The 22,165-nt window shown below is 38.6% G+C and overlaps 1 protein-coding gene across 1 annotated transcript in view; it reads right to left on the bottom strand.

The window, feature by feature from the left end:
- Positions 1–11,193, bottom strand: part of UBA6 (ubiquitin like modifier activating enzyme 6) — a 67,819-nt gene extending 56,626 nt beyond the window's left edge. Inside the window, exons 1-2 of the mRNA XM_079771376.1 lie at positions 11,068–11,193; positions 6,912–6,974 (exon numbers count right to left, since the gene is read on the bottom strand). Coding sequence (XP_079627502.1) covers positions 6,912–6,974; positions 11,068–11,138 — 134 coding nt within the window. The 5' untranslated portion in view covers positions 11,139–11,193. The remainder of the gene's footprint in view (positions 1–6,911; positions 6,975–11,067) is intronic.
- Between the last annotated feature and the right edge of the window lie 10,972 nt (positions 11,194–22,165).

Raw genomic sequence — 22,165 nt, 5'->3', positions numbered from 1 at the left:
GAATAACAGTTCATTGAGAGATGCCAAATGTAGGGAGAGGGAATGAAAGAGATGGAATTAAGATTTGTTCAGATAAAGAACTGGAAGGATTTAAAAAATTAATTGAATTTGGAAGATAACAAATAGGGAAAAAATCTAAAATAGAATAGCTCTAAAGAGATCACATAAAAGAATAAAAAAGAGATCACATAAAAGAATTTGTAATACAGCTTGATATCTGGCTTTGTAATACAGCTTGATATCTGGTATTGAAATCCCTCCTACATTATTCTTCTTTCTCAGGATTGCTGTAGCTATTCGGGTCTTTTTTTAAATTCCAGATGAATATTTGGAGAGTTTGTTCTAGGTCTGTGAAATATGCCGCTGGTATTTTAATGGGGAGTGCATTAAATCTATAGATTGCTTTGGGTAGTATGGACATTTTAATGATGATACTACAAATCCATGAACACGGTATGTTTTTCCATCTCTATCTCTTTTTTCAGTGTCCTGTAGTTTACTAAGTACAGGTCTTTTACCTCCTTAGTTAAGTTTAATCCTAGGTATCTTAATTTTTTTGGTGCGATGGTAAATGGGTTTGTTTTTTTAATTTCTCTTTCTGTAAGTTCACTATAGGTGTATAAAAATGCCATAGATTTCTTGGCATTAATTTTGTATCCTGCTACATTGCCAAATTCATTTATTAAGTCTAATAATTTTTTGATGGAGTCTTTAGGGTTTTCTATGTACAGTATCATATTATCTGCAAATAATGAGTTTTACATCTTGTTTTCCAATTTGGATACCTCTTATTTCTTCTTTTTGTCTAATTGCTATGGCTAGCACTTCCAGAACTATGTCGAACAGGAGTGGTGAAAGTGGGTATCCCTGTCTTGTTCCTGTTCTTAGGTTAAATGGTTTTAGTTTTTGCCCATTGAGTATGATGTTGGCTGTAGGCCTGTCATATAAGGCTTTTATTATGTTGAGTTATGATCCCTCTATTCGCACTTTGCTGAGAGTTTTTATCAAGAAAGGGTGTTGGATTTTGTCAAATACTTTTTCTGCATCAATTGATATAACTGTGATTTTTATCTCTCAATTTGTTTATGTGATGTGTCACGTTTATTCATTTGCGGATATTGTACCGTCCTTACATCCCTGGGATAAATCCTAGTTGGTCATGGTATATGATCTTTCTGATGTAATACTGGATTTGTTATTCTTAAGATATAACAAATATTACTCTGGTTTACATATGAGAAATATGAGAAACAAACATTTTAATAACTCGTTTTAGTTTATAAATGTCAGGGTTGGGATGTGAACATCTTCTGTATCTGCAGAGACCATGTTCATTTCACTATAATACAAGATTTCTCTAAGAAGTAGATATTCACTGAACATCTGACCTGGTTTACATTTACATGCTTGTAAGCATTTAAAAATGAGGCTAGAGCGTGGAAGGAGAAAGATGAAAAAGAGACTCAAGTATTACTAGAATATAGATAGTTAAAATCATGAAAATGGATGATCGGAGCATGAACCAAGAGAAAAATCCTAAATTTGGAACCTGGCATTTATGGTGCAGGCAAAAGAAGAGCAACCTAAGAAAAAGTCCAAGAAGGAAGAGTCAAAGTAGTAGAAGCAAATCCCAAAAGATCGTTATCCCAAAAGTCACAGGTGTTTCCTCTAGTATTCCACCAGAATAAACACAGGTTTTGACACTATGATTGTATTATACCCAGAGACTTAAGAAAGCCCTGATTCTGCTTTGATATTCACTCCTTCCTCATACAGTGATGTTGACAGAGAAACCCATACGCAAAGAATACAGAAAAAGAGATATCAAAGTACCATTTTATTATCTGAATCAGCCCTAATTGCTTCCAATGGAAAGTTCTTTGTTAAAAGTAGAATTAGAAAACCAAGGCTGGAGTCCTAAATTGGAACACATTCATTTCTTCAGATAAATCTTATTATCAGCATGCTCAGACACTTCATCAGAGAAAAAATGAGAAATGGTCAGATCTACAGAACTGACTCGAGTCTAACTCACTCAACAATTTGCAGGTAATAAAGATGTAAAAATAAACAGATAACATAACTCTGATTGCTGTTAGAAGTGACCCCAAACAAAAGAATCTTTAGATTGTGAGAACAATATCAGATTTAGTTGATCAGTAACTATGAGGTGACTTAAGATTAAGCAGTAATAAGGGAAAAGTAACATTTATTCAGAAAGATATGCTGTTCAACTAGGTATTGAAATTGTTCTACTCCGGCCGATGTGGCTCAGCGGTGAGCATCGGCCCAGAAACCAAGAGGTTGCCGGTTGGATTCCCCATCAGGGCATGTGCCCAAGTTGTGGGTTCAATCCCCAGTGGGGATTGTGCATGAGGCAGCCAATTTATGATGTTCCTCTCTCATCAATGTTTCTATCTTTCCTCTTCTTTCCTCTCTCTCTAAAAATCAATAAAAACATACTTTAAAAAGAGAAATTGCTCTAAAAATATTTCCTACTTAAATACATATACCAATACTAGGAACTTAGTTAATATTCAAGATTTGTAGATTTTAGAGAGTTTTAGTTTTGTAGGAAAGCCTAACTGTTTAGAAGCAATAATAACCTGAGGCTCAGTTACTTATATTTGGGAATAAACTGTACACCTAGTAAATATTAACCAGATTTCAATTATGGTATCTAGGAGGAAATAAACAACATTTAAAATATTGACCTTATAAATATCAATATCTAAAATGCCAAAAAGTTCATGGGCTCAGAAGAAAACTAAAGTGGTGCCCTAATAGAGAAATTTTTGGATTGCTACTTTTTATAGAATATTTAAGGTGATGGTTTTGATTTTAAAACAAATGAACCAGTTAGGACTTGATATCAACTGCAAAAACACATTTTAAAGATATTAATAGTTTAACCATTAAAAAAATGCCGAAAAGTTACGCTTTAACTTTAAGGGTAAAAATGAATTTATGTACCGTATATACTAGAGGCCTGGTGCATGTGCAATGGTGGGGTCCCTCAGCCTGGCTTGCGCCCTCTCACAATCCAGGACCCCTCAGGTGCACGAATTCTAGTATGCATATAAGATCTTTGGTTAATCTCTTCCCGCCCTCCCCCTTCCCCACTCTGAGATTCATTAGTCTGTTCATTGCCTGCGCGTTAAGCGTCTTCCCCGTGGTGGTCATTGCACATCATAGCTACCAGCCATTGGTGGGTCGCTTAAGCTTTTTTTTAAAATATATTTTATTGATTTTTTTTTTACAGAGAGGAAGAAAGAGGGATAGAGAGTTAGAAACATCAGTGAGAGAAACATTGATCAGCTGCCTCCTGCACACCCGCTACTGGGGATGTGCCCGCAACCAAGGTACATGCTCTTGACCAGAATCAAACCTGGGACCCTTCAAGTCAGCAGGCTGATGCGCTATCCACTGAGCCAAACCGGTTAGGGCTGCTTAGGCTTTTATATATATAGATGGTCTGTTAAAAATATGCTCATTTGTTCAAAATACCCCAATTCCAGAGAAAATAGAAACTTTTTTGCTTTTCTGCTCTTCCAGTTGTCAGAATTTTCCAGATGTAAGATTGTTTTTAGTCTTCTCATATCAGACTCCAGCAGGAGGAATATTATACCTTGCTGGATTCTGGTTTTGCTTCAGGAAGAAATGTGTGAGTACTTTCTCAATATCATTATCTCTTTTTGTACCTTTTGCACCTTTTTCAGACTTATCTGCCATATCCTTTGATTCTTCTAGTTTTGGTTCCTGCTCACTTCCTTAACTGCCAACTATCTAGGGCAGGGGTCCTCAAACTTTTTAAACAAGGGGCCACTGTCCCTCAGAGAGAAGGAGGGGAGTCGGAGAGTGCGGCGCACATTCCACACATGTGCACTGCAGGCCGGGACGAGTCGTCTGCTAAGCAGGACAGGCAGCGGTGGCAAAAACACCCGGTGGGCCGGATAAATGTCCTCGGCGGGCCACATGTGGCCCACGGGCCGTAGTTTGAGGACCCCTGATCTAGGATTCCAGACCACAAGTCAATCTGAACCCTCTTGTCTTGTTTTAGTCATTTAATAATAATTTAATGAGAATTTTCTAAGCATTAGACAATGTGCCACGGTCCTGAACTTTGAGAAACTCATAGTCTGACAGAGCTGACATACATGTAAAAAAATACTCAGACAATGTGATGAGTACTTTAATAGCAACAAGAATAACATGTTTTAAGACTGAGCTAAAAGGACTTAAGTAACTCAGGTAAGATATCAGAGTAGACATTTGAGTCTTAAAAGGTAGGTAGAAAGTGATTTTGAGGCACAAAATGGAGTTCTACAAATAGACAATTTGGATGTTTGGTATGAAAGTAGTCTAACATGTCCAGTGTATTCAGAGGAAATGGTAAGTTGGGGCTAACAAATGGTGTTGGGAAAACTGGATATCTGCATATAAGAGATGAAATTGGACCTTATCTTATACCATGCACAAAATGAACTCAAAATGGGTTAAGGACTTAAGGATAACACATGTAACTAAAACCCCTAGAAGAAAACAGAGGAAGTGCTTCTTAACATTGGTTTGACAAAGATTTCCTGGATATCACACCAAAAGCACAGGCCATAAAAGCAAAAACAGACAAGTGGGACTACTTTAAACTAAAAAGTTTCTGTGTAACAAAAACAACAACTAAGTGAAAGGCAAACTACACAATAGGAGAAAATATTTGCAAGCCATATATCTGATAAGGGGTTAATACCTAAAATATATAAGGAACTATAATTCTATAGTAAAAAAAAACAACACACGCCCTAAATAATCTGATTTAAAAATGAGCAAGGACTGAAAGAGACATTTCTCCAAAGGTAACACAAATGTTATGAAAAGATGCTCAACATCACTAATGATCAGAGACATGCAAAACCTCAATATCACCTTATATCTGTTAGGATGGCCATTATAAAACAAAACAAAAAGACAAAAACAAAATCCCAGAAAATAACAAGTGTTGGTGAGGATGTGGAGAAATCTGAATCTTTGTACACAGGTGGTGGGAATGTTTTAGTCTAGAAGTAATAGAAAACAATATGGATGTTCCTGAAAAATTTAATAATAAAACTACCTTATGACCCAGCAATACTGATTATGTAGGTACTACTATATACCATACCTAAACAGCTATATTCTAAAACTTTCAGTCAAGTAAACTGCAGCCTACTTAGATAGCATAGCAGTCAAAAAATTTAATCTCTGGCTTACTGAAAATTATGTTCATTAGCCAGTAATTACTGGGTTGGAAGAATATAAAAGTTTCACAGGGATTTTAACAAAATAATGAATAAAATTAGCAAAAGAGTTCAAAGAGCTGCCATTTGTTATCCCAAGAATATGATCAAAAGGACATTAAGAACAACATAATTATAGATTAAGAGTCCAAATGTAAAGTGACTTCTGAAGTATATTGATAATCTGGGGAACATATAGTAAAATAATTCTCACATAAGCAAAATCAGGTTAGTCTTTCATCCACTTTTCCCAAGTGGATTTGAAGTCAGCTCCTTCTAAAGTGCTCAAAAATGACACTGTATCCCACATTAAAAATATAGAGGAATTCAAAATACACAATGGGCTCATCTTTCCAAATTGTATCTACATAAAATCTATTTTTCGTGATTACATGAGAGAAAACCTAAAAGCTTTAAAAATATGATACTATCTTATATACAAACAACTTGAAGTACTAAAAAATTTCTTAGGAATAATAGTAACAAATGTGTTTTCAATTTAACTTTAATTTTGAAAAAACTATTTTGATTTCCTGAAAAGGTATGGTAAAAAAAAAAAAAAGTCTCAATAAATTCCATTAAATTCACAGCTCTTCAATCACACAATACTTCTCCATCATTTATGGAGTGCAAAGTTATTAATGAGATTATACTGATATAAACATTCTCTAGATGCTACCATGTAAGTAAATAAAGTGGAATGGATTGTTTTTCATGAGACTCCTGTACTACCAAAAACATAAATATATATTCCTGTATAAAAACAAGAGGTATATTTTGTGGTAGATCGCAGGATCATTCTTAATCATATCTCCTAAAGCCAGCATGTCACACTCATAGCTAACACGGGCCACGTAAACAAGGTTTAAGTTTATGTGGGCAGCAAAAAAACAAAAGCTTCAATTTTCATAGAATCGTAGGTTTATTTTGATAGAGACATGCTGAATACAAAGGGCTGAAATAAATGAGTAATCGTTAATATAAAATAATAGAGTATTTTAATAAAAATTAGTATTTTTTCTTGAACATTAACTTACCAGACACTGAATAACCACATAAATTAATAAGTGTAATGTAAATAAACCTATTTTTCTTGTTTTCTGAAAGCGAAAAATTTCCTATTGAGCACACCAAACAAGTCAGTCCAAGACTAATGATGTGGCAATCAGCTGCTAAAATAGTCACTGCTAATATTAGTGGAGAGAAATGGTGCGCCTGCATAAAAGGCACATAAGGGAAATTAATGCAACACGATTATAGTAATCAGTCATTAGCGAGCATTATAGTTTGTTATTAGTAATTATGTATAACAGGATATTGTAAAAATTAAGTTGTGAAAATTTTATTAAAACGTTTCTTATATACCGCTATACTGGCTGGGCCGCAAAAATATTCGTTGTGGGCCGCAAGTTTGACATGCTTGGCCTAAAGCAACTGAGATTTAAATATTATTCTAGATTTCAGACTACATATAATTTAAAAAAGAAGTTGCAGAAAATATAATTTTAACTCAAGAGCAACTCTTAAGATATATTTACAAACTTCGGCATAGGCCTAATGATAACCTCAAATAGACTACTTTATTATTTGAGAACAAACAATGGGGAAAATAAGTTTCAGTTTCCATAAGGTTCTTACCTATATAATGCATCATCAATCTCCACAGATTCTGTTGACATCATGGGCAAATGTGTATTTGTACTGAAAAAACAAACAAAATCTATAAGGGCAAGCACGATTATTCAATATTCACATCCTGTAATTAACATTCAATTATACATGGTATCAGATTCACCAGTTACTAAAGGAGTTTTTACAAATCAGCTATATATTTTATTATCTAACACTTTACTTGGATTTAAAAAATAGGTCAAAATTAAATTCACTGATTGCATACTCCTTCTGTGTACTGCAAAATTACAGCCCATGGTTGTTTTAGTCTCAGGTACTGTTTTATCATTGATTCTGTTGGATCTATATTTTAACAGTTTTGTTGTAGTGTACCACAAACCTTCTCTACTATAGTTTCCCTAGATAATCTCATTCAACCCATGGCATTTACTATATACTGATGATATATAAACTTATTTCTCTGTGTTTGATCTCTCTTCTGACCTCTAGATTTTATACATCTTCCAGAACAATATCTCTAGTCTGATGTCCAATTAATATCACAAATATAATAAGCCCAAAACAGAATTCAATTCCCCCTGCTTCATCTATTCTTCCCCAGTGCTTCCCAATTCAGTTTCTGGTACTACCTGCCATTTACTTGCTCAGGCCAAAAAAATCTAGGGATCTTTTTCATTTGTCTCTCATTTTCTTTATCTGTTAAACATTTCCTTCAAAGGAGATCTCAAATCTGATCACTTCTCACTATTTTAATCTGTATAATCTCAGGCCAAACCACCATCATATTTTATCTGAACTACTTCGAAGGTTTCCCAATTACTTCTCCAATCTCAACTCCCACAACTCTCCCTCTTGCTCACTATCTTCAGCCTTGCTGGCCTACTTACTTTTCCTCAAAAAGCCAAGCCTGCTTTTTTTACACTGGCTATATTCTCTCCCCCACAAATGTTATGCAGACCATTCCTGATCACCCTATCAACGAAATGGCGCCCCTTCTCTTTTAGGTCACTCCCTAATTCACTAACCTGCTATATTTTCTTCAAATCAATTATCATTAATTGTTTATTGTCTGCTTTCCTCTACAGAATGTATGATCCATTAAGAAGTCACTACTGTACTCCAAATACCTAAAAGAGCTGGCATTTAATAATAAGAATTAACACCATGCCCATATCCTTTTAAATGCTTTAGATGTACTAACTCAGTTAATCCTATCAACAACTTTATGAAATAGGCACTATTATCATCTTCATTGAACAGAGGGAATAAAACAAAACACCACAAAACTAAGGATGACTTAAATAACCTTCCTAAAGTCATAGTAGGTAAATGGCAGAACCAGAAGCTGACCCTAAGCAGTCTAGCTCGTGGGCACCAGGCTATACTGCCTATTACCTCTTAGTAGTAGGAATAAAGAGAACACTCAAAAAATACCTGTTGAGTAAATTTTAAAAGTTAAACATACCAGTGTGACAAGACATACTTATGTATCATTTATCCCAGCTCCTCCCAATTTTTTTAAAGCATGGCATACACAGAAAATGATAATAGGATAAGCACTGGGAACAGAGATGGTTCCCTGGTAGAGGGAACCAGCCTGAGGCATTTGGGCTTGAGCCACAGTGACAGCTAAGAGCTAAGATCATTATCATCTTAATAAAAGTATAATCCATTCCAAATTCTGGGAAGCTTTAATTATCAATTACAGGATTCTAAAAACAATGTGGTAGCAAGGAAGTTCAGTTTTAGAACTCATTTTTTTTAAGACCTGGTATCTATACTAATAAAAGGGTAACAAGCTAATTAGACTGGGAGACCTTCTGGACAAAGCCATGGTGGTGGGGCCGAGGCAGAGACGGTTAGGGGCGATCAGACCGGCAGGGAAGAGCAGGTGGGAATGAGCAGGCTGGCAGAGGGGGCAGTTGGGTGCAAGCAGGCAGGGGGGCCAGTTGGGGGCAATCAGGCCAGTGGAAAGGGCAGTTGAGGGCGAGCAGGCCAGCGGGGGGGTGGGAGGGCCAGGTGGGGATGAGCTGGCCAGCGGGGGATGGCAGTTGGGGGCGAGCAGGCCAGAGGTGGGGGGGCCATTGGGGATGAGGTGGCTGGCGGTGGGGTGGCAGCTGGGGGCGAGCAGGCTGGCGGGGGGTGGGGGCAGTTGGGGGCAAGCTGGCCGGTGGGGGATGGCAGTTGGGGGCGAGCAGGTCAGTGGAGGAGCAGTTGGGGGTGAGCAGGCTGGTGGGGGGTGGCAGTTGGGGGCTAGCAGGCCGGCAGGGGGGGGGAGTTGGGGGTGAGCTGGCTGGCCGGGAGTGGAAGTTAGGGGTGAGCAGACCAGTGGGGGGAGGGAAGTTGGGGGTGGTCAGGGGAAAGAGATGGCAGTTGTGGTTGATCAGGCCAGCAGGCAGAGAGGTTAGGGGCGATCAGGCAGGTAGACAGGTGAGTGGTTAAGAGCCAGCAGTCCCGGATTGCAAGAGGGATGTCGGACTGCCGGTTTAGGCCCGATCCCTGTGGGTGCAGGCTGGCCTGAGGGACACCCCCCCACACACCCCCCCCCCCCCCCCGTGCATGAATTTAATGCACCGGGCCACTAGTTGATATGTAAGTCAAAGGATCTATATATATAAAAGCCTAATATGCTAGTGTCCGGCCATTTGACCAGTTGCTATGACGCACACTGGCCACCAGGGGGCAGACGCTCCACCGGTAGGTTAGCTTGCTGCTGGGGTCCAGAAGATGGGGACTGGGAGAGACAGGACAGGCCCTGGAGCCCTCCTGCGGTCCTTCCCCAGCCGGGTGGGGTCCCGGATTGCGAGAGGCCGCAGGCCAGGCAGAGGGACCCCACCAGTGCCTCTAGTTTGTAAGTATAGTTAATCAAATGTTATCATTGATCTTACCAAACACTGCTTGGTACCATTAAATATTAGCTTCTAGTTAATTAATGGATAACTGTTAGAAATATTCCTGACTACTTACAATTATGAAAGTAAGCCAGAAAATAGCTGTGCTTAAGAGATCAACTAATAAAAATGTACACAACCACTGTAATAATCTGTCTTGGCATTGTAACAAAATATGAAAATAAAAATTTCGTATTACAGTTTTCTCCTCCTTAGTACACTTTCTCTAGCTGTCTTCCTCGCATGGAGGGCAGAAATCCAGTGGGTACACTGAAAGGGAGAAGAGCTACAGTCTCATCAGCCATGTCACTTACTGTGACTGGCACTTTTCAGAAAGTCCTGCCTTACTGGAATGGTTCAAAAGTCATTTTTGTAGTAAAATCTATACAGCCATCAAAAATGCTTTCAACAGGGGGAGTTTCTGTTAGTATTGCACCCTGTCCCCCAAGCGGATTCGGCCGTGTTGGCAAGGGCAGGCAACACCCTGGTATCGAAAGCATCCCTTCAGTCTGACGCTCGTGAAAAAGCTACAGGTGTATATCCACCACTTCTACCTTCGGCATATTGTATTCTGATGGTGGGCAGGCCACAACACTCCGCTGTATGAATGATGAGATCATTGAAACGGACACCCCCCCCCCCCCCAATTTTCCAGGAGCGGGCCAATTGTGAAGAACCTCAACACCAACTGGGAAATAAGAATGGGTAACGCAGGCTTTTCCCCTGATTTTTTTTATTTTAATTTTTTTTATTTAACTGTAGACCACAGAAGTCCTCAGGGTGTCCAGTCACTGATTCATTATGACCAAGTTCCCTCAGGTAATAGTTTTAAAAAGGAGGATCCCCGCGGAGGGTGACGCACAGTGGAGCTCCTAGTTTTCATTTTAGCGACGGGAGGGCAGAAAGTGTCGTTAGGCAACAGGTCTGGGAAGCGGACCGGGCCAGAACTCTGGCCGGAGCCTCCCTCCGCCACCTTCCCGCCCGGTGACTGGGAGGAAGGAGGATGGACGACCCCGACCGGAACCGAGAAAACGTGGAAAGGGGCGACAGTGGATTTTCTCCTCAGCGAAGCCGGGAGCCCCGCAGGCCAGAGCCCGGGCCGCCACACCCACCCCGGGTGGTCCCCGCGCCTCCCAGGCCGGTGCGGCCCCGGCTCCGGCCCCGCGGCCTCTCGAGCGCTCCCTGCCTGCCTGACGGGGAGAAGCAGAAAACCGGCGCCTGGGTCCTGCCCGCCACCCCTCGCTTTCCGGCGCCCACACTCGTCCTCTCACCTGCCGGCCCCCCAGGAAGAGCCGGACGCCTCTCCCCCACGGGGTGCGGCCACAGGCTCGGATCCCTCCATCGCCTCCGGAGAAACGCCGCGCCGCGGGCTACGGGCAGGCAGAGAAGGGGGCGGCACCGCGGGGGTCAAGGGGCGGGCGATGACGTCACCGGAGGGGGCGGGCCTGCGGAGCTTGCGGCTGGCCGCGCCTTCCCGTCAACCCCTGGGGCGTCCTGAACTTCCGGTCTGGGTGTGGCCGCCGCGGCTGCAGGTGGCTGCAGGGAGAGGCTGTGTTGTGATACGGAGGCCGCAGACGGCAGTGGCATCCAAACAGTCAAGTTACGCTTCACCGCCGGGCCCCCTGCCAAGCACTGGGGATTCCAGTGGCCAGCGAAATGATGGGGCTGCCTATCAGGATTCTCGAGTTTTGTTGCGAGAAATGGACACCCTCCCCCCCAAATTTTATAAATAACCAAAGATTAATAATAGGTAGCTCCAGATTTCCAGCCTGGGACTCAATTTTAAGACGTTATACGTTTGACAGATAATTTTGTATAGTACATGTCAGGCACTGCCACAGGTTTAATAGAATCGTGTGATTTTTGGATCTATAAATAACTATGCCATCCAGTTTGCCCCCTTCACCTTCTGGGTGAAGTGACAGTCAGTGTAAGTGACTCGGTCAAGGTCAAAGAGCTGGTCACACATGGCTAAGAACCTTTCTATTAAATATTCTCTTGCCATTGACTCCCCTTTCACCTTTCTTGGAAAACAAGAATGAGTGGGACACAATAACATTAGGGTTTGTCTTTCATTCTGAGAAACTTCTGTAGGATTTTTAAAATGGGCATATACTTTATATATATATATATATTACATCATCTTTTGCAATGTGTGGTATTTTTACTTAATTAGTTCCTCTAGTGTGGAGTGAGGGTCCAGACAAAACTGCATTACTCTTTATGCCTCTCCATTCTCTTTTCAAAATTGTACATCTTCAATTACCTGAAAACAAGCTGCTCAACTATGACGTCATTCAGGTTTCTCAATCCAGTTATGTATCTTTCAGCATAACCACTAAAATCAAATTTGTTTAGGTCCCATTTTTTTCAAGGTTCTGCTCTCGCACTAGGCTTATCCCTCTGTCTTTTTATTCTAAAGTAAATAAATATAAATATATTTGGCCCACTCCACAGATAATGCCAATTTCTGTATTTCCTTCTAATTTCCCTTTTTTCTTTCCTTTCTGAAAATTGAATGCCCATTACACTTTGGGACCTAATAACTAGACAATGATAAGGTGATAGAGAAACAGTGATCCCTGAATTCAACAGTCTCATTGTGAAAAGCCAAAAAATGGAAAATAAATGAAAAAATAATTTCAGAAAAGTAAACATAATGAAGAAAATAAAAAAAAATGTAAGGAGTTAGAAAGAGACTTGGGGGGTGGCGGGGGTGTGTGGGAGGAAGACAATTTTAGATAGTCACAGAGGGCCTATTTGAGAAAGTGAAATTTGAACCCAAACCTAATGTATGTGAGCCCTGCCAGATATTCTAGCAGAAGAATATTCTACACAGAGGGAAATGCAAGTGTAAACTTTTAATTTTATTTTTTAAATTTTTTTGTTAGCATTTATCACTTTATATATTGCCTTTCTACCTTTAAAAGGGACTGAGCTTTTCCTGAAGAAAGAGATTCAAAGTGTGAGGGGCAATTTGATGAGAGAGAGATTCTACGTCGCTGGCTTTGAAGAGGAAAGGGACTCATAGAAACAAATGGGGATGGCCTCTAATTCCCGAGAGTGGTTTCCAACTGCCAGCCAAGAAGAAAATGGGGATAATGGCCGATAGCTGCAAGGAACGAAATTTGGTCAACAACCTATAGGAGCTTGGAAGAAAACCCCTAAGCTTCAGATCAGAACACAGCTGATACCTTGATTTCAACCTTGTAAGGCTTTGGGCAGAGAACCCAGCTATGCTGTGCCCCCAGTTCTGACCTGCAGAACTGTGAGCTAATAAATTTATGGTTTGTGGTTTTTGTATTTAGAAACATAAAGCATATTTCACCCAAAACCTACATATCTTGACATTTTAACATCCCTGAAATTAGAATGTGTTTTTCCTTTTTTAAAAATACAGAAAATAATGGTGCTCTTATAATTGAAGTCATCTTTGATTTGGTGAAATATTTCAAACATACAGTATAACAGATACCCAGATTTAATAGATTTTAATGTTTTGTCACATTTTCAAAATGGAAAATGGGAATATCATCAGACTTTTGACAATGAATCTTTTCTTGCCAGAAGAAAATAGAATGACATTTAGGATATTCAAGGGAAAAAGTGTGGTCAAGGACTTAATATTCAGCAAAACCAACCCTCATGTACAAAGGGTATAAACTATTATCAACACTTGATATGACATCAACATTTAATGAGACGATTGTTCCTTTGAGTCCTTCCTAAATAATTAGTAGAGAAAGCATCAGACAACCAAAATGACTAGAGAAACATTGACCTAAGGTTTTTGGTTTTTTTTGCTGTTCATTCTATTATTTCAGTTTTTTAGCAACATGAAGTATATATGTACATGTATTAGTATAAACAAAACAATGGACACATATTCCATACATCATGACCAACATATTCCTCACTCAAATTAAAAGTAAAAAATGAGTAACAGAAAACAAAACAAAACATTCTATGAGATTATACATAGTATATCCTACTATCTGAAAGTGTTTATTTAAGGCCATGAGTACTTTAAATATTTTAAACATAGTTTGATGGAAAGTTCTCCAAATTATTTCATTTACAAAAACTCCAATAAACTCCAAATGAGTTTATTTACTGATGTGCATGTTTGCATATACAACCGTTAATACCCAGGTTTTTCTAATTAACAAAGCACTTATTCTATTGTATATACATTTTAAAAAAATAGGATAATACAGAATACTTTAGAAAAGAAATGACAGAAAATAAAATGTGCATATATCACCATCCTAGTGCAACTAGTATTGTCTTTCAGATTCTTACCCTTTCACCTGTATTTGATGCATATTTCCTATAATTGAAATCCATTGACCTAAGTTTTGGTGCAGATTCTTACTGAAAAAAAATTCAATCTTTTGTGTTTATCAGCTTTTGAGTTCCTTTTAGTTTATTCTTTGTAACTAATTGTCCTGATTTTCTGTCACCTCATTCTTGAATCTTTCTAACCCCTCTCCCAGTTTTCTTAAGGTATAGTTGACAAATAAAACTAAGATATTTAAAGTGGACAATGTGATGATTTGATATACGTATACACTGTAAAAGGATCTTCCCGTTGAGTTAATTAACTGAGATTTTTCTAATTCTCAGTTAATTGGAAAAATTAACTACAATCTATTTAGATAGATTCTAAATCTATCTTGTTTTTTATATTTTGTATGATTTTCTTAATCTCATTTTGGTGGATTCAAAACAGTAACTTAAGGTTTGATATATTTGGTGGTACATCTTTCAGGCATGCTTACATTATCTGTAATGATGATGTTATGCTCCTTTTTATTGTTTATCTTTGCATGGGACTATTTTTGTTGCTCATTTTTATGTGAAATTAAAATGAACTTTCTGAACTTTTAGTGTGAAGCAGACTTCCTAGTCCAATAAGCCTAGGCCCATAAAACTATATTTCAAGAAAGTCAGGTTTCTGGCCCATTGCAAGGAGGGAGCCCATAGTCCAGAAGAACCATGAAGTGCCTTACCAAACAAAGGAAAAGTTAGGTTTATTATAGGAATTTCGGGTAGTGTTGAGTTTAGGAGAAATTGAAATGAAGTTTGAAAATGTTTTGATAAGCTCAAAAGAAAGCAAGGCTGTACGTAAAGAGGTCTACATTACGTCTGGACTGCAACATGGACCCAGGGTGCTGTTTTATTGGAAACTAAAAAGTTTAAATAGGTGTGTATTTGCAATTCAGTCGAAACTTCATTTGTTTAATATGACCTTTCTCCTTTCTTTTGAACTGGCTTAATCCAGCACCCTGATGCACCTGCCCCCTTCTTTCTTGCAGGACCACTCCCTAAATCATTAAGCCCTCAGGACAATGAGGTTCTGATCAACACCAAGTAATCTTAGGAACAAAGCCTCAGGTCTGTTGAACCCAGAGATGGAGTTTTGGTCAAACTAGAGATAACATGTAGGCCTCAGTTGTGTTTCAGCCCCAGAACAATCCCACTGACCACATCCTAGAAAAAAACAGATAAAGCAATGCTGTGACTGACATTAGGACTAGATGCACTGATCAAATACCAATGACCATCAGTGGAAACATGACCCTAACTCTCTTAGTCACCAAAATTAATGACTTGTCATCTGTGTAACCCATTCCCTGATGCCATCGGGGAGCCAGGTCTTTGAGAATCAGCTCACCTGTGACTCTGGACATGGGCCACTTAAAAATAACCCCTTATTTTCTTTGCTACAAACATGCAGGCAAACAGACCCCTTGAGTCTGACAACATATTGTTTCTACAAACCCCTTTTCTGACTGCCCCTGGGTTGGAAGTAGAGGCTGTTTCTTTGTGTCCAAGTGACTTAGATTTTCTAGCCAAGAGTGGGATATTTCAATCTTAATGAAAGGATTTCAAAGAGCAAGTTTTTTGTTTGTTTGTTTTTAACAATCCATTATTATATAGGAAAGGGTTATCTGTAAGTAAAAAAGCAGTAACTTCAAATTGGGGGGTGGGTTGTTACACTATAGCATGTTCTTGAGAGAAATATTATTTTCTGTTAACTTTACAGCTGGCTTCTTTGTCTGTTGTCTATATTTGATAAATGGCAAAGGAGATTTTAACTTTTAGTCCAAATTCATTTTTTCTTTCTCATGTGTTTCAGCAAAATTTTCCAAACTTCATTAGGAACAGTTAAGTACATTTTATTGTTTGATTTAAGTACTTAATAGAGAGCTCCCTTTTCTGTTTTTGTTTTCTTTTTTTCGTGTGTGTGTGTGTGTGTGTGTAGTGTTTAAAAATATGTTGGCTTAATTTTGTGGTTTCCCAGCTTACTTCCCTTCTCCAGTCAGATCTCTCAAAGATTCACTGTCTCCTTTCCTTCATTTCTGTTGCCCATGTGCTATCAATGCACACACACACACACACACACACACACAAACACGAGTATTTATTTTTATTTTTATTTTTTTAATATATTTTATTGATTTTTTACAGAGAGGAAGGGAGAGGGATAGTGAGTTAGAAACATCGATGAGAGAGAAACATCCATCAGCTGCCTCCTGCACACCTCCTACTGGGAATGTGCCCGCAACCCAGGTACATGCCCTTGACCAGAATCCAACCCGGGACCCTTCAGTCCGCAGGCCGACGCTCCATCCACTGAGCCAAACTGGTTAGGGCTTAATTATTAGTTTACTAGAGTCCGGGTGGACTAATTTGTGCACAGGTGGGGTCCCTAGGCCTGGCCAATGATCCGGCTGGCGGGGTTGGGGGGTGCGGGCGGGGGGAGAGGGAGGGAGGGACCATGGGAGGTTGGACAGCCACGGGAGGTTGGCTGTGGGAGCACACTAACCATGAGGGGGCAGCTCCTGTGTTGAGCGTTTGTCCCCTGGTGGTCAGTGCACTTCATAGCAACTGGTTGACAGGTCCTCCGGTCGTTCTGGTCATAAGGTCACTTATGTTTATATATATGTAGATTGGACAATTATTCTCTAAATTTGAAGTGATAGAATTGTAAAGAGTTATGTAAATTTCTTCCCCAATGAACTAATTATAAAATAGACAAAAGACAGAGACCAAGAGTTTCCAAAAAAGTCAATAATTGGGCAGAAGTTACCCTCTATTCATTGAGTGAAGATTCCAACTACTAGAGTTTAAAATGTTTGGATTTAGATTGTAAAAAAAACCCCAAAACCAAATCTGTTCTTTTTCTTTACAGCTACATTGATTGTACAATGACTATATTCCAAGCCCTGTATTTTGTCTTTATGCTTGTATTTAAATAATGTGCTATTTAAACTTTGTGGTATACATAGAATCAGTTTATTTTGAGAAGTTAATTGATGATTGTGGCAGCTACTGCTGGCTTCTGAACTACAATTATTTGCAATTATCAGATGGCTAAATTCAGGGGTCCTCAAACTTTTTAAATAGGAGGCCAGTTCACTGTCTCTCAGACCGTTGGAGGGCCGGACTATAGTTTTCAAAAAAAAAACTATGAACAAATTCCTATGCACACTGCTAAGTCAGCTGCTAAGCAGGACAGGCAGTGGCGGCAAAAACACCCGGCGGGCTGGATAAATGTCCTCGGCGGGCCGCATGTGGCCCATGGGCAGTAGTTTGAGGACCCCTGGAAATGTTTAGGGAAATTGAACACTACCTCCACAAGATAAAGCATACTTTTAAGCTGTCTAGGGCAATCCCCTTCTCCTTTGCTAATTATTAGTTATTGTAACATGTGTTAAAATTATAGCCCATTTAGGAGGAAGTGCTGAAGTTCTGGGAAACTGAGATGCACAAGAACAAGCCACTCTTTCTTTCCGCCTTTGAGGCTTCCAGTTGGCAACAACTAACTTCTAATCACTAAAGTAAAGCCTAGTAGAAGCAATGAAAAAAAGTGACTTGAAGCTCTGAATTACTAACTCTACATGCTTGCTTCTGGATTTCCTGTAAAATCAATGAAAAAAAAAAAAAAGGCCACTTCTAGTCTGACATTTCTATTACGTATAGCAGAAAGCATTCAGTGATACATAAAATAAAAGTCATACAAGCACACACACAAATAATATTTATTGTATTTTTTTCCTCGTGATAAAAGCAATATATATTCATTTTGGAAATTTAAAATTATAGGAATTCACAAGAAAGAAAAATTTTAAAAATTATTACTCAGAGATAATTATTTCAACACTTTTTTTGCATATATTCTATTGTTCCTATGCATGCACTTTACATATTATATAGCTTTTAAAATTAGATGAGTTCTCTTAAATATGATTTTTAAAAACTTAACCATAAGAATTATATTGAACATTTAAATTAATTAATCTTAATTAAGATTAGCTTCCTTTGGATGCAATTTATAGTAAATAGACAAGCTCAATAAATTGGTTAAACATTTGAAACTAGGCTAAAGCAAAATAAATGAAATTCTAAATATATCTTAAATGCCACAAATAACTCTTTATGACTACCAAATAAATTCTGAGACCAGGTCACTTTAAAGAAATTCCTAACTTACACTGATTTATGCTCCCTGGAAGATAATATTTGTGGTATCAATTTTCCTCCCTCCCCCATATTTTCCCCTATTATATCTCTGTTTTTTAGGCCAAAATTGAATTAGTGCAGTCATTGTTCAACTCATTGTCATTAGTCCATGTAATTTATTTACTAAAATGAGTTACAAGAGGAAATCTATTAAACCAGTTTTATATGCTAACGAAAGGAGGAGACAAACAAGATAAAATCTTAATTATCTGATACTTTGGATTCTCTCTGCAAAATATATCCTTTAAACAGGGAATTCTCATCTTTTATTATGATTGGAAATAGAGTAAGTGACTATAATATCAAATATTAAATATATTCTGTTGAGTGTAGTATCTTTAATTTAAAAGCTACATTTACCTTTTGGACTATGAATTTTAGTTTGTATCCATATCCGTATTATAACTTATGAAGCATAGTATTCATATAATGTACTTATTTCTGCTAAGTTTTTAATTATATGTTGAGCCTTTAGTGGGTTTCTAAGTTTGAAAATGACAAGTAATTAAATTGAAACACACAGTTTCAATATTAACATTATTATGCATGTATATAAACAAATAACTATATTCTGATACATTTTTTATTGTAGTAAACTGTTGTAGTAAAATATAGAAATGTTTAAAAATGCTTAAAGAATGTCTAGAAAGGTTAGGAAGGTTTTGAAATGTTTCCTTGAAACTTAAAGCGTGATATTAAGGACACATTCCCCACTGCCCTGAAGCGTGTGTGCCCCATAGATAAGGATTTGAACTTCAGTTACTGACTCAGAGTGACTTGCTAAGATAACCATTTGTGTGGGTGATGTACTCTCCCTAGATAACCACACGTAGCCTGTCGCCCTGTTTGAGATGAACATGTGTGCATCAATGTAATTCATTGATAGCCACCTGAACTGCTGCGGGTATGAAACAGGCTTTAAAAATGGGTCCTGACCAGCCAACAGTGCTCGCCTGTTGAGACAGCCACAAAGGCACGTCCTTTTGTCAGTCCAGCAAGCGACACCGCTCCAGGCTCCTCTCCCTGCCAGACGACAGAAGAACGGCTAATACCTTCCGATCGAGACGCGACCGAGCTCTCAGGTGAGGAACGCTGGCCCCCTGCACATCTGGACCAGCCCAGCTGCTGGACCCCAGAGGACAGCACCACCGGATCCCATCAAGCCTGTACCCGCAGCATCAGGGACTTTTGTGAATAATAAAGTGCTGTGTGATTTGCATCTGCATGTGTTTCATGTGGTGTAATTCCTCTGGCAGTTAATTGAATTATTTTGCGTATGCTTAACATTGAAATTAAAGCTTCTGGTCTTTTCCGTCCTAGGCCTGCCCTTGGTCCCGCTTGCGTAGAGCAGCCTCTTCGCTAACAACTACTTGAATGTCCCAACACCTGCGCAGTTCAAGTTTATCAAAAGGGACGCCTTAGATAAACATCCCAGATTCTTTCCCAGGATCTACTGGGGACATAAACTTTCGTATAAATATGTAAGAATTTGCAATTCTAAATCTTGTTTTGTGATAAGGGGTCCTTTGGCAGTCTGGCTTGTCCTACAAACCCCTCTAAGGATAATGTTTTTAAATGCATAAAATAATACAAATAAGAATTAAAGAAAAGAAGTTACATTTAAATATAGTTTTGTGCATGAACCATAGATTAAAGACCCCTTGCATTAAGATTTTGAATAGCCCTTTTCTTAATATATTTAAAAAAAAGCCTGAGAATAGTTTCTTAATCATATAAGAGCCAAACTGACATATGATCATTAAACACATATTTTAGTAAAGCCCTTAGGTTGTATTTTGTATGCGTGTATTATTTTTTCCTTTAAATCCAAAAGTAAGAATTGTTATCAGTTTAAGAGTAAGTATATGATATAGAGGCTTGTCGAAGATTGGCTTTACTGTGACATATATATTCCTATGTTATTTAGCAGAAGTATCAAATCTTGATAACAATACACATGCCTTTAAAGTTGAATTTGAGCATTTTGGTACATTACAAATTTTGACTTAACCAATTCAACTTTAGACTTGGAGCATGGATTGGTAAATGTTTAGTAAAAAAGAAGATATGAATGAAAATATCCAACGGAGGAGCTCAGTGGTGAGAGAAATAAGATCAATGGAAACAGAATTGGAAAATAGAGTAGGATGTGGAAAAAAACACCACACACAATAATACTGAAAAACTGAAAGTATGAAAAGAGAAAAATAATGAAAGGAAAGACCTACCATGAATCTAATTATCAATTTACTTTTCACAAGTCCATATGCCCTAGAATATTTGGAATTACATTTCATCCTTTGTGTGGCACTACATATCTTAGATGAATATAATGGTATTTTACCTGTTTCTTTTTAAAAGATTTTAAAATTGATTTTTAGAGAGAGAGGAAGGCAGAGGGAGAGAGAGAGAAACATCGATGTGAGAGCAAAACATCGATCGGCTGCCTCTTGCACATCCCCTACCAGGGATTGAGCTTGCAACCTGGGCATGTACCCTGACTGGGAATCAACCTGGCAATTTTTGGTGCATGGACAACGCCCACCAACTGAGCCACACCAGCCAGGGCTATTTTACCTATTCTTAAAAAAAAAAAAAGTTAAATGATGGTTGGATTTTTTAAAGTCCCTTATATAATTTTCTCATTTAATGGGTATTATAGTCACATTATTTTTATCTCTCCTGTTTTTTATGGAGTAGAATAGGCTTGAATTAAAAGAGGTATTGTGCCGACATCATTTGGAATTGATACCATTTCATGTGACTATTAGTAGCTGTTAGTTACCCATTTACAGAGAGTTTTTCTTTTGCTTTTTCCCAATATTCTGCTGTCTTCTTTGACCTATCTATATTGAAATTGTGGTTTTCAGAGTTTCTTTTACATATGAATGGCCATTGGAGGGCTTGTGCATTTGCTTGTTTTCTTACTTAACATCACAAGACAGGAAAAAAATCACTTATATTAGAACAGAGAGTATAAAAAATAAATAATGGACACGGGAAATACAAATTCTATATGATAAAAAAAAAACCCAGAGAGTATATTATGTATAAAACATAACTGGCATAGACCTTTTAGTGATTGTATTTTAAAACAATAATTATTATTACATTAATTACCAAAAACTCCATAGACTGTACAGCTTAAAGGAATGTTCTAAACCCTGTTGAAATCCAAATCCCTCTTAAACTCAACTTCATGTACAGTAGAGGCATTCACATACCATGTAAATAAAGAATGAGATGAAGAACTACTTGTAAGTCTTGTCATATTGGTAGAGTGGATGGTGGGTAATTGCTGAATACTCCAAGCATCGGAATGCTTTTGAGGCCAAACAAAATATAAGCTTTATTGCATTTTTTTAACCATAGGAGGGAAAATTGATTTTAGGGGGAGGGGAAATACTGTTTACGTGCTCCCTGTATTATTGTAGCATAAGATCAGAATTGCTGCCTAAGCCCTTTTGGAGAAAAACTCTCCAAGGATTCTGAGGTTAAGATCGTGTTGTGGTTTCTCAGCCTTACATTTTGGTAGCTCTTAGCCTTAGGCCATGGCTATTATTGTACTAGAGGCCTGGTACACGGATTCTTGCACCTGTGGGGTCCCTCAGCCTGGCCTGCATCCTCTCGCAATCCATGACCTCTTGGGGGATGTTGGACTGCAGGGATTGGGCCAAAACCGCAGTCTGACATCCCCCGAGGGATGTAGTAGTGTGCGAGGTGGCAGGTGACCAGGGAGGAGCCCAAGCCCAGGCTGGGCGCCATGCTGCTCCCACTCATCCTGGCTCCACTGTGTCTGCTGCCGCCACCACGCAGTAGTGCTGCCATAGAGTTGGGAGA

The sequence above is a fragment of the Cnephaeus nilssonii genome (assembly GCF_951640355.1).
Source record: "Cnephaeus nilssonii genome assembly, chromosome: 1".
Classification (NCBI taxonomy): Eukaryota; Metazoa; Chordata; class Mammalia; order Chiroptera; family Vespertilionidae; genus Cnephaeus; species Cnephaeus nilssonii.
Note: the sequence above shows the minus strand (reverse complement) of the source record. Positions and strands in the feature narration are given on the sequence as shown.